General features: G+C 32.0%; 1 protein-coding gene across 1 annotated transcript; it reads right to left on the bottom strand.

Annotated features, from left to right (window-relative positions):
- Window positions 1–10,610: 10,610 nt before the first annotated feature.
- Window positions 10,611–12,746, bottom strand: LOC115885371 (C-type Lectin CRL-like). Its single transcript, XM_030904266.1, has 3 exons — window positions 12,572–12,746; window positions 11,033–11,203; window positions 10,611–10,973 (listed from the first exon to the last, which is right to left on the bottom strand). Exons 1-3 carry the CDS (start codon window positions 12,720–12,722, stop codon window positions 10,717–10,719), a joined length of 579 nt encoding a protein of 192 aa, XP_030760126.1. The 5' UTR covers window positions 12,723–12,746; the 3' UTR covers window positions 10,611–10,716.
- Between the last annotated feature and the right edge of the window lie 837 nt (window positions 12,747–13,583).

Here is a 13,583-nt window from a genome sequence, read left to right as displayed (position 1 = left end):
ATCTATGGTCAAAAACGTGATTTCTTCCCTCCTACATGCTCCAAATACTCCAACGATTAAGACAACTTTAGCTAACAGGAATCCTTTGTCATCGGCTTCTTTCAGAAAGCGTTTTATTTCCAGTTTTGTAAATACTTTTGATTTTTTTGCCTGATATCCGGAAGCTTTTCTTTTTAAAAATGCAATAAGTTTTGTGAATTTGCTAATATCTACGTTTCTGTTCAGGTAAATCATGGTGCGGAGCATCGAATATTTACTGCACAGAGTTGACGGCTTTAAGATAGTGGATAACTTCAGGAAATAGGCCAACAATACCTTTTCTGTGAAATTCTCAACATGTTTTTCCTTGACCCAGGTTTCAGAGTTGTTGTAGGTGGTCTCGTATAAGTTTTTCGACTTCTCGGGCACTAACTTGGATAGCGCAGTTTCAGCAGCTTGTTGAATATCCAAAGACTCGTCATTATCACTCATTTTTTCACAAAACTTTGTAGGAAATACGGCGACGTTTGAACCTGACAGAACTTTGTCATTAAACAATGCATAAACAATGCCTTAGAAACCGATTACCAGAACATTTTAAAAAATGTTTAAAAATAAATAATAATAATAATAGCATGAAAATCTCAAGTTATCCGCTTTCACATAAAATCTTGTATGAAATTCGTTGCGAAAAGAGTGTTTTAAGCACTCGACGCATTGTCAGGCAATTTTGCGTCCCGTGCTTAAAACACATTTATTTCGCAACTTGTGACATAAATAGCTATTTTATAGTGTCAATCACGTCGCAAAAATTAATACTTTTGTGACGTTTGAAAAAAAAATAGTTTTTCTCCTAATTCCAGTCCCGAAACACGAAAATAATCCGCAGTTAATTTAGGCCGACGCGTATACACGCTGTTGGGCCGATCGGAAGAAAGATTTAGTGAGGACGGGCGTATCTACGCGTCATAAAGTGCGTCCGGGACAGCGCCGCGACGCCCGATGCGTCTTCATTAGGCCGCGGCGGCCGCGATTATGGATGGCGCCGCGTCACGCCACAACGAATTTATTTATTTGCGGTGGTAATGAGTCGCAGGAGAGAATTCCGAATGCGATACGATCACTATCGTTTTAGTCTATACAGGGTGTTCCTTAAGGCTATTAGCACAGAATATCTAGCTACGCAACAGAAGCCTCGTTACATGTATAAAATCGTAGGTCTCAAAAGGAGACAGGCTTTCAAAGCCTGTCTCCAAATCAGATATTTTGATGCGGTAGTTTCGCTACTACATAACCGAGGGCGATAAATTTAAAAGAAAATAGTTTTCTACAAACGAAATTTAAAAGAATTTTATGCAGTGTTGCGTATTGTGTAATTTATATTGTAATACTTCCTGATAAAGCCTACCTTCAAATTTGCTACATCATTTAAACATATTAAAATAGATTAGAGCTCTTTTTTCAAACGTTTAAGTATTTAACTTGCCATGTTAGTTGGAGTTAAATCTTACGAACTGAATTAAAATCACTTCCTGACGTTTGATTCTAACTGAATCCTGAATTTTGATTGTAATTCGGCGACAATATAATAAGTATTGTTCTACTATTATGACACCACTTCCTGACGTTCGATTGTGTTCATACCGTATGATCGGGAAAAAACGGCGTTAGCGATGGCTATGAAATGAAAATCGCTGTCATTTTATGTGTAAATTTATATGGGAAATGTCATCGATCGTCTTTTCCCAGCCAACTGGATGCCGTTTTTTTTTCGATATCATACGGTATTTGATATATACTTGCGTATTTTTGATGACATTGCAATATTATGGCACCATGAAGCATATCAAGGGGTACCACAATGTAGTACCATATTACGATACCATTTCCTGGCGTTCGATTGGGCCCAAATTTGATATACTTGTGTTTCTTTATAAAGATTTGTTTAATTAATATAATTTTAATTTATTTTCCGAATTTTAATTTATTGTACGATGTCGTGACAGCAACTTTTAGCCGAACTAATATATTATTAATTGTACCTGTGTCACTTTTGAAAATCTACCTAGGTCTATATAAATAACGTAGCATTATTATTAAACGTATATTTTATTACTAACGTTTCAGCATTAATAAATATCACTATCAATCGCCCTGTATATTATTAATTTTAAAGGTAATTAAAGTTATTTTCTTAGTTAACATAATAAAGTAGTGTATATTAAAAATGTATTTTGAGAGCATATGTTTTCTAATAATATACTTAAAATTAAAGCTATTTTAAAAGCCAAACGAATAATTAATATAAGTGTATCTGACAAGAAACGAACAATAGAAAGAATGGGATGCCAATTAAAGTCTGTTTGAATCTGGCAACTGTGCATATTTAGCCGAGCTTTAAGGCCGTCGACGTGCCGTCGATCTACTTCGATCCAAAACCGAAAGTTGAAAATTTCCAATTATATTCTGATTATGATATTGTCGCGCCATCTAGTATTTTATTTGTGCAATTTTAGCTCTTTCATTTCGAGTATTTTTCTGTTGCGTAGCTAGATATTCTGTGCTATTAGATTGTAGACTGTATTGGAGGGGAAAAGTTAAATCACCGCGACCTTATACAGGGTGTACTAATTTTCTAGTTTCTTTAGTCGATTAAATTAACCGTTTAAAAGATATTCATCGTAACAATTCCAATTTATTTTTGGGAAAATTTTACAAATTTGAGTTTTTAAATCTTTTTTTCCATTCCAACTGTTAAAATTGCCTTATATCTATCAAAAATAGTACTTTAACCCCAGGGGTAGATTAAGTGATACTTTAACAACGAGGATAGGTTAAAAACTTTATTTCTTCTCGCGCGTTTTTTAATTGCTTCCATTTTTGAAAACTTTTGTATTCCTTTTCATAAGTTATTCGGGATTTAAATGAAAGTAGTTTGGATATGGCATTTGTCGCCTCAGCCTGAATATCTGTTGGTAATTTACTTATTTCGTTTTGAGCCATTTCTGGCTCCAATTCAATCAGCAATCGACACGAAAGAGAATTAAAAAATATTAACTCAAAACTGACCACTAAAGAGACAGCTTTATTTATTTGCCAAATTACATAGAAACCAACGCCAAACCCCAGCACAATATTTTTTCTCTCTCTCTTCTCTTCTCAGCCATTACTCATCCACTGCAGAATGTAGGCCTCTCTCAGTTTCTTCCACTTCTTTCGATTCTGTGCTCTCCTCATCCAGTTCTTACCGGCTACGGTTTGGATATCATCAGTCCATCTTTTAGGAGGTCGACTGGGCGTTTTGCTAGGTGTGGCCTCCAGCAAAGACGTCTTTTTATCCATCTTTCCTCGGACTGTCTGGCCAAGTGTCCTGCCCAAGACCATTTAGAGTTAGCTATCCTCTCTACAATGTCCGTTATCCTCGTCTGTCGGCGAATGTCTTTATTTCTAATGTGGTCGCGAAGACTGATACCCATCATGGCTCTTTCATAGATTCACAAGTCATAGTCTCCAAACCACAGGTCATGACAGAGAAGACGCATTTGTTGTAAACGTCTCTTTTTAGGTTATTTGGGATTTTGCTTTTGAATATAAAGTTAAGTTTACCAAAAGCTGCCCATCCGAGTTTGATCCTTCTAGAAATTTCGGTTGTTTGACTTTCCTTGCCGAGTTTTATGGCATGACCTAGATATATATACTCATAACGTTCTCAATCCTTTGTCCATTAACATTAACTTGCTCTTCATTTTCATTTAGGGTTTTAGTTTTAGACAAATTCATTTTTAAACCTACTTGCGCAGATGTGTGGTGAAGTTGTTCGAGCATTGTTTGAAGTTCTTCCAACGATGAGGCCAGGACAACGACATCATCAGCGAAGCGCAAGTGGTTAAGCATCCCACCATCTACCTTAATACCCTTCTTGTCCCAGTTCAGCTTCTTAAATACGTCCTCCAGGGCCAGTGTAAAAAGTTTGGGGGAAATAGTATCTCCCTATCAGACTCCTCTTTCCATTTTAATTTTATTTGTGATATTTATGTCATCCAGTTTGATAGTCATTGTAGCTGATTTGTAAATAGATGATATTATGCCCGAGTATCTGTAGTCTATTCTGGCATTTTGTAGGGCATCGAGGATGGCATATTTTTTCTGCTCGTTACAAATTCCTTGAAATAATAATTTCTGGATATTTTTAAAACGTAACTCGGCTATGGAAAAAAATATTGGTTTATACACGACGATACAAGACGATAAAATACCATTTTATCGTCTTGTATAAAAAATAACTATAAAATTGCTGTTGTTATTAACTAATCAAAAGGAGTACAAGGGAAATTAAAGAAAGAAGAAAAGATGCCACGTTTTTACCTCGTTTATATAGTCTATAAAATGCATAACTTTGAATTTTGACCGTTATTTTTTACCAACATGGCAAATATAAAATCCCTCTGTCAAAAAAGTTACTGATATTCTTTAAATTGAGTGCCTGAACGAATCAGATAGGTAACTCTTTTTACTTTCTTGAAATAGAAAAGGAAATAATAAAACAAGTGACAGTTCTTCCTCTTCTTGCAAAAATCAAAACGAAATGTCATAATTGACTAAAGTAAAATGTCATCAGCTTTTGACATTTCTAAATATTAGACCAATGCCGTCTCTAATAGAACAGCCACGGAGCGAGATTTATGACGTCACGCTAGTCAGATACTACGGATTAATAAATATGTTGTAGAATACATGGAAAACGTAATTATTCCTCGTATTTTTGGTTTGTATTTTAAAAATGATATAGTTTACATGAAATATACATAATATACAGTTAATAAATACAATATAATATATACCTATTTATAGTAATAAATACTTTGGCAAATAAACTATGAACCATACAAATGCAGCAAATGTTTTACAATATACAAATAATGAATAGTTGGTGCATAAGATAATGGGTAAAATGTAAAATATATTTTAAATTTTGGGGTTTGAAAATCGATCTAATTTAACAAAAAACATTCAATATCTACTAATAGATTATTATTATCTACTATTAGATTATTATTTGCAATCACAAAATTTATTTATATATTATAATGTTTACTGCAATTAATAAACTAATATAAACTTGTCAAAAGATGACCACATATTTTTTTAAATTATTATTCTTAACACAAAAACTATCTACATTGACTATGGAGTACGATTTCAGCCATATTGTAAAACATTTGCTGCATTTGTATGGTTTATAGTTTATCTGCCAAAGTATTTATTACTATAAATAGGTATATATATTGTATTTATTAACTGTATATTATGTATATTTCATGTAAACTATATCATTTTTAAAATACAAACCAAAAATACGAGGAACTACAACATACTTATTAATCCGTAGTATCTAACTAGCGTGACGTCATAAATCTCGATCTGAGGCTATTCTATTAGAGACGGCATTGCGTCAGCATGGCCGCAAGTTGATAACCTAATAAAATTAACACTAGAAAAGCCCGCGGGAACTGTCAAATTCAAAGTTATTCGTTTTACAGACTATATAAACGTGTGTAATTGTAATTAAAACATTAAATTAATTAAAAAATAACCATGATGGCTTAACAGAGAGCTAACTTATTCATTCGAAAATTCATGCTATTTTAATAAATTAGCCACGAATCGATAAACTCGGCTAATATATACGTTTGGGAAAATGGAAATGGAGACCGAAGCTGACTGTCTAGAGCTGCTCCGGCTGCGGCTCTTTGTTATGAAAATTTCAGTGCCGGGCTCGGGCCAGGCCAGGGAGTGAGCAACGTAATTTAAACCGTTGCAGGATATTATTTACAAGGCTGCATTATAATAAAGACCGAGAATATAATAGAGCCAGCGACTGTTTAGTTTCGATCTCCAGACGCCATGCCAGAGAGTTGTTTGTAGTGCGGCGCTGCTTGCGCTAGACGAGGGTAGAATTCTGAATTTTTGCCTTAAAATTATTACAGTATGCCGCTGAATTGTCTTTAAAAAAGGATTTTTTTTATTGGCATTTCGAGAAAAATACATCCTTCATAAAAAGTAATCGATTGAAAACGTAGTTAGGAGGAAAGACAAAGAACAGTTCAGGAGAAAGTCTCATATTGATGAGTGTTTTTATAATTTAAGCGTAAATATGTTATATTATTTATGTTGTGAGGGGAAATTTTATATTATTATTACCGAACCAATTTTTAGTTGATTTTGCTGAATGGCACGATGCTCCATCTTGTTGGAAAATATAGTCTTCGTTTGGAAACAATTCTTGAGCACTAGGCAAAAGGGAGGTCTCAAGTATATGTTGATATTTTTGGGCGTTAACAGTGCCATCTATAAAATTTAATTTGCCCAAACCTCTTGCTGACATGCAACCCCGAATCATAATCCCCTTAGGAAATTTAACAACCCTCTTTAAGCAATCTTTATGAAAGGCTTCTGCTTTATTTCGTATTTTTCGTTTTCGATGATCTCCAACGCAAACATCAAATTTAGATTCATCGCTAAATATGACCTTACTCCAATCATTTTGTGTCCACGATAATTTAGATTTTGCCCAATTGTAGCAATTTTTCTTTTGAATTTCTGTCAGTAGCGGTTTTTCTTTGGCCTAAATAAGAATTTGTATCAATAATCTTCAGGTAATTAATTATCCACACAAAATAAAGTTTACCTTGTAAAACCCCAGACCGCATTTATATTTTCGGCAACATTCTCTTGATATATTTAAACCAGTTACAGTATTCCATTTATCTGTTACTTCGCGAAGAATACTTCTTCTCGCAGACTTGCAATATTTTACTAAATTTCGTAAATTTCTCTGAGATACAACTTTTGGCCATCCCGAACTTTTACCTCTAACATTTACATTGACAGATTCGCCGTATTTTTTATTATATTAAAGACCGTGGTTTTTGGAGTACTTAAATCATCAGAAATATTTCGAATTGTTTTTCCCGTACTGTATTGACGAATTATAATTTCGCGTAGTTTTTGATTTGTAGCTTTTCCACGGACCATTATTTTAAATTAAATTAACAAAATTGAAAATTAAAAAAATTAAAATTACTTACAGTAAACCTCACTACTCAAAGTATCGAGTCACTTACAAGCTGTCAATGCTGAAGTAAATTGTTTGCGCGACATTTGTGACGTTTATAGCAAAGCCGCCTATGATGATATTAATTATTTAAAAATACTTGTACCAACATTTAGTTGTCAGCAAATTTGTCCTTTTATGAACAAAATCCGCTACTGTAAATATGGATTGATTTACAAATTCATAAAAATATTGTCAAGTTGTTTAGGATATATGGCTATGTTTATATTTAAAAAAGTCATTTTGAAAAACCAGGGCAATAATTCCAAAATATGACCTTGTCCCAACATATAGTTGTTAGGGCTTGTATACCATGAATTTATCCAAAAACAACAAAAATACCATCGTAAATTACAGCAACTTATCTTCTATTTAACCTTCTATTTATCCGTACCTTTTTCCTCCCCCAGGTTTCGCAATTTTATTTATAATAACAATTAAGTCCGGAACATTTCGAGGGCGCCATCCTCCAGGAACAACTTACAACCCCTTCAGGTAATTGTAAAACTTTTAACCGGATTAATTTTTAATTAGCTAACCGACCCAGGCAACAGCGCCATCTTCCTCCCGGAATACGTTACGAGATCGCGTCGGCTCCGGGGGTATAAATAAGTAATCGACCTGGTGGGGATCATAACGCCCGGAGGGGGGAAGAACTCTAGGGGAGGGTTGGAGTAGATGATAGAGTGGAACAGGAAGTATACAGTATATAAATAGTTATTTTTTATACAAGACGATAAAATGGTATTTTATCATCGACCGAAAACATTAATAATTAATTTCGGGAAACGATAATGCAATTTTATCGTCGTGTATTAAACAATATTTTTTTTCATAGCGAGTTACGTTTTAAAAAATATTCAGAAATTATTATTTCAAGGAATTTAATACGAGTAGAAAAAATATTGTACTGGGTTGGCGTTGGGTTCTATCGAGGGGTAAACACCTGTGGATTTCTGGTGTACACCTATATTGATTTCCGGGGATTTCCATGGATGTCTGTGGATTTCTGTGGGTTTCCATGGATGTCTGTGGATTTCCGTAGATTTCTGTGGATTTCAATGGATTTTCGTGGATTTCTGTGGATGTCTATTAGATATCTGTGAATTTCTCTAGATGTCGTTACTAGATTTCCTGACCAAACTGTGTACACCAGAAATCCACTTTTGATAAATAAATCCAAGAAAATCCACAGAAATCCAAAGAAATCCAAAGAAATCTAAAGAAATCCAAGGAAATCCAAGGAAATCCAAGGAAATCCACAGAAATCTAAAGAAATCCACAGAAATCCAAGAAAATCCAAAAAATATTAGATGGCATTTTAAATAGTAATATAATAATATAAAGTCGATATAGTATCTTTCAGGAGATTTCTATATGACATATGACCAAAATAATAAAAAAAATTGAGAGTAAGTTTTTTATGTGAATAAACGTCTATTTCACTTACTATTAATATTATGCGGTGAGGTTAGGTTGTAAGTTTATTTTATATTTTTATTAGTTTAAAGGTCAAAATGAAATAAAAAATAATAGACTTGGGACCATTTAACCTGCAGTTTGACAGAATTTGTTATATAGTAAGTCATTAATACAAAGGTCCTGTTGTTTTTATTCTTTTTTTTGTTATTGTATTATTTGTTTCCTCCTAGTACACTATAAAAATATCCTTATTTGTTAAATATGAAATAAAACTATTTCAGTATACAGTATAATGTATAATTGGGACCAATTAAAGTTGCAGATTTGTTCATTCAAACAGAGCTTGGTATTAATGACTTACTATATAATAAATTCTGTCAAACTGCAGCTTAAATGGTCCCAAGTCTATTACTTTTTATTTCATTTTGACGTTTAAACTAATACTAATCACCGCATAATATTAATAGTAAGTGAAATAGACGTTTATTCACATAAAAAACTTACTCTCAATTTTTTTTATTACTTTGGTCATATGTCATATAAAAATCTCCTGAAATATACTATATTGACTTTATATTATTATATTACTATTTAAAATGCCATCTAATATTTTTTGGATTTCCTTGGATTTCTGTGGATTTCTTTAGATTTCTTTGGATTTCTGTGTATTTCTGAGGATTTCCTTGGATTTCTTTAGATTTCTTTGGATTTCTATGGATTTCCTTGGATTTCTGTGGATTTCCTTGGATTTATTTATCAAAAGTGGATTTCTGGTGTACACATTTTGGTCAGGTGTTTACCCCTCGGTTTCTATGTAATTTGACAAATAAATAAAGTTGTCTCTTTAGTTGTCAGTTTTGAGTCAATATTTTTTAATTCTCTTTCGTGTCGATTGCTGATTGAATTTGAGCCAGAAATGGCTCAAAACGAAATAAGTAAATTACCAGCAGATATTCAGACTGAAGCGAGAATCGCCATATCCAAACTACTTCCATTTGAATCCCGAATAACTTATGAAAAGGAATACAAAAATTTTCAAAAATGGAAGCAATTAAAAAACGTGCGAGAAGAAATAAAGTTTTTAATCTATCCTCGCTGTTAAAGTACTATTTTATCTACTATTTTTGATAGATATAAGGCAATTTTAACAGTTGCTATGAAAAAAACAACTTTTTTTTCAAACGTCACAACAACAACTTTTTTCTAGTTTTAGTCTTTATTGGATCTTATACAGTGTGTTTGGAATTAAAGAAGCGAAGCCGGACTGGACCATAGACGGACCCTGTCCATTTGCATACTGGTTCGCCGTTCCAATCATAAAAACGCTACGCAAGATAATAATCGCCGTCGCATACCGGCTCCTCATCTCCTCTTTCTTCTTTGTATCCATTATATTCTGTTTTTTTTTTCGAATTTCTTCTTCGTATGTATATTCTTCTTTCTTTCTTTTTTTTCGTTTTTTTTTATTCGATTTGTAATCGTGGGATTAGACATCGATACGATCCGTCCTGGTGTGTTTGGAGTCGTTGGCCTCAATGGGACAACGTAATTTTTTATATTTACTAAATTCAGTGTGTATTCCGTTGCTTACCTTGGTTATGGTTTTATGTTCCGTTTCTATCGGTTTCCTGAAAGTTTTCTTATTACGGAACACGGTTCCTGAAAAATTCGGTTATAACTGTCAACAAACTAACCAGTGCGAGAAGGCTGTTTTTTTTTGTTTTGTTTGTCAATTAATGTCATTTATGTGACAGAAATCAATCAAATATTGGAAGTTCGAGTGAAATGCTCATTTAATTTCTAAATATATTGACATCAAACTCAAATTTCCCACGTCAAAAAACTCCCAGGCACTAATTTTCATCTAAATATTGACGTTACTTCAGAAATTATTTGGCAAAAATCAAAATAAAAATGAAATTTCTACACCCTGTATCTCCGAAACTAAGCATTTTAAGACACACATTTATACAAACTTTTTTACTTATTTTTATCTGCAGAATATACTGTTGAAGTTTCCAAAATACAGTTCGGACAACCCTGTATATTATGTTTTTTAAGACAAAAATAGAGCTTCAGGTGAGGAAAAAAGTAATTTCTTCAAATAAAAGAGCATCTTTATTTTACACACTAATGTAGATTTTACATAAAATACATGATCAGTCTCATATTATTTTTGTTTAAACATTCAAAATAATACCTCAACAACATTCAAGGGTTCTCTGACACACATACTTCATCTTCAGATCGCAACGCATATCGTTCCAAAGATATTTGTCGTTGGAATAATACGCTAATTGGAGACACTCCTCCTTATTGTCATAGTTATCAGGCTGGTTAGGGTGCCAGTTTGTATAGTGAAAATGTTGTCCGGTGGTTAGCCATAAAAACTCATTTTTGTTTCGGCTACCCAATCTAGTGCCGCCCAACCAAAATCTGTTATTCGCACCAGTCCCAACTTAAAAACGAAAATTTACGTTAAACGCTATTATTAGACCATCCTGTATATAAGATTACCTTCATCATTATCAGGTCCTTTCATATATTTTTCTAAAGCGACTTGCTCTTCTTCTGAGGTGATAGTAGCTAGTTCCATGCCATTTTCTTTGCACAGTACAAATGCTCTTAAGAATTCCTCCTCTGAATTACCGATGGAATAAGATGTTGTGCTTCTGCATGGAGTCTGATCTTAGATAGAAATAATTAAATATCAAAAATAAACAATATTTATTGCACGAATTTTAAGTCTGTGGTGCAAGAAAATCCGCCTATACAGGGTTGTTCACCACATACGACACGGAGTATTGTAGCTAAACGATCAGATTTTTACAAATTGTAAGTTTAGGGTTCGTTGAAGGACTATTAGAGCTACAATTTAAAAATATTTTTACAAGATACAGAGTGTCCCAAATAAATAAAAAATATCAAAGTTGTATTTTTTTAAATGGAACACCCTGTATATTATTACATTTTTAGTTTCTACGATTAAAATAAAGGTAAATTTGATTAAGGTTTATTATACTTAAACCTTACCGTTATTGAAATATTTTCAATTTTGTGAAATTGCAGTAAAAATTTTAAAGCTTCATTTTTCCAAGGGTATCAATGTTTTTAATACTAAATATTTAATGAAGTTTATTTATTGATCAGTTATTGTGTTGCAATAATAAAAATAATACTACCTTATACAGAGTGTCTAAAAATTTATTTTAAATAATTATTAGCTTCAAACGGCAATAACTTTTTTAATTTAAATAGAATGCCCTGTATATTTTAGGAGAATCAGATGCAAAATTAAATTGTCTATCAAATTGTATTATACCATTTTTTACCTATCCCTTCAAGTTTTCGTAGAAAATGAGTAAAAAATGGTATAATATAATTTGATAGACAATTAAATTGTGCATCTGATTCTCGTAAAATATACAGGGTGTTCCATTTAAATTAAACAAGTTATTGCCGTTTGAAGCTAATAATTATTTAAAATAAATTTTTAGACACTCTGTATAAGGTAGTATTATTTTTATTATTGCAACACAATAACTGATCAGTAAATAAACTTCAGTAAATATTTAGTATTAAAAACTTTGATACCCTCGGAGAAATGAAGCCTTAAAATTTTTACTGCAATTTCACAAAATTGAAAATATTTCAAAAACGGTAAGGTTTAAGTATAATAAATCTTAATCAAATTTACCTTTATTTTAATCGTAGAAACTAAAAATGTAATAATATACAGAGTGTTCCATTTAAAAAAATACAACTTTGATATTTTTTACTTATTTGGGACACTCTGTATCTTGTAAAATTATTTTTAAATTGTACCTCTAATAGTCCTTTATCGAACCCAAAACTTACAATTTCGAATGGCTTTCACAAAAATATATTTTCGTACTTTTGTGCTTAGGCGTTAAAATGACTTTTTCATATTGTCAATCACGTCGCAAAAATTAATGCTTTTGTGACGTTTGAAAGAAAAGTGTATTACTTTGATTTTAATCTACAATATATTTTTATTATTTTATACTATAATAAATAAATGTGTCAAAAACTTACCACGGTACTGAATTTTTGATTCAGTTTGAGCCGATTTAGAGATTTGTAATGGTATGAGATTGCAGTTCCTAACTCCACACTTTCCGTCCTTTAAAAAACAAGTCACTATAACAAGGCACGTTAATATGTTTGTTTTTAAATGAAACATCATACTATCTTTAGCGCGAATGCACAGTTGCAGAACGGTTTATAAGAATAATTTCAATAAAAATATAAATAGGTTATCAACAATTTAAACGGGGCACTAAAAATAACTAATTAGGATATTCCAGTATATTATCTTTATTAAAACAATGTACCAAGAAATATTTTTGAGAAAAAGAACTAAATTTTATTTCAAATTAATTTATTATTTTTTATTCTCTATTGCAACTAAGCAATTATCCGAATTTTTAATAGATATATTATCATCACCCATTTATTCATCTGTACTACGGACAAAGTCACCAACTTTGATAAAACTGCTGTTACTAACTAATTAAAAGGTATAGAAGAAGAAAATATAGCCCATTTCACTCTATCGTTCTAGATATAGACAATTTAATCAATTAGAAAAATCTTTCAAAAACATTAGATGTAAAAATCGATTTTTTCGCAGAAACAAAGAATTTGAACTTTTATTCGTTTATATATTCAAAATCTATATAAAATTTCGTACAAATCGTAAAATTTTCATAATTTTAGCAATACTTCTGAACCAAAGACATTACGATGTTCTGAACCCATTGAAAACTTTTCAACAAGTTTCCATACCTATAGCAAAGATAATTCTACTGCTAACTATAATATTCTTTGCCTATAGTTACTAATTAAGCTAAGCCACTAAATTTTGTCAAAACTACTGTTATTAACTAATTAAAAGGCGTACACAAAGAAAATGTAGTCCATTTTGATATTAAGAGTATAGAACTAGATGTAGACATAATTTAAAATATTAAAAAAAATTGTGCAAAATGATGGGCAAGAAACACCACTTCTACTATTTTTCTGAAACCATTGAAAACGTCTATGA

The sequence above is a fragment of the Sitophilus oryzae genome, unplaced genomic scaffold (genome assembly GCF_002938485.1).
Source record: "Sitophilus oryzae breed Bouriz unplaced genomic scaffold, Soryzae_2.0 scaffold_381_pilon_pilon, whole genome shotgun sequence".
Classification (NCBI taxonomy): Eukaryota; Metazoa; Arthropoda; class Insecta; order Coleoptera; family Curculionidae; genus Sitophilus; species Sitophilus oryzae.
This window is presented reverse-complemented; position numbering and strand designations above follow the sequence as displayed.

Excerpts from the sequence above, each read along its gene's own strand:
- LOC115885371 (XM_030904266.1), bottom strand. The coding sequence starts at position 12,722 with ATGATGTTTCATTTAAAAACAAACATATTAACGTGCCTTGTTATAGTG. Across the intron at positions 11,204-12,571 it reads ATCAAAAATTCAGTACCGTG|ATCAGACTCCATGCAGAAGC; the intron begins GTAAGTTTTTGA and ends TTTCTATCTAAG. Across the intron at positions 10,974-11,032 it reads AGGACCTGATAATGATGAAG|TTGGGACTGGTGCGAATAAC; the intron begins GTAATCTTATAT and ends TTCGTTTTTAAG.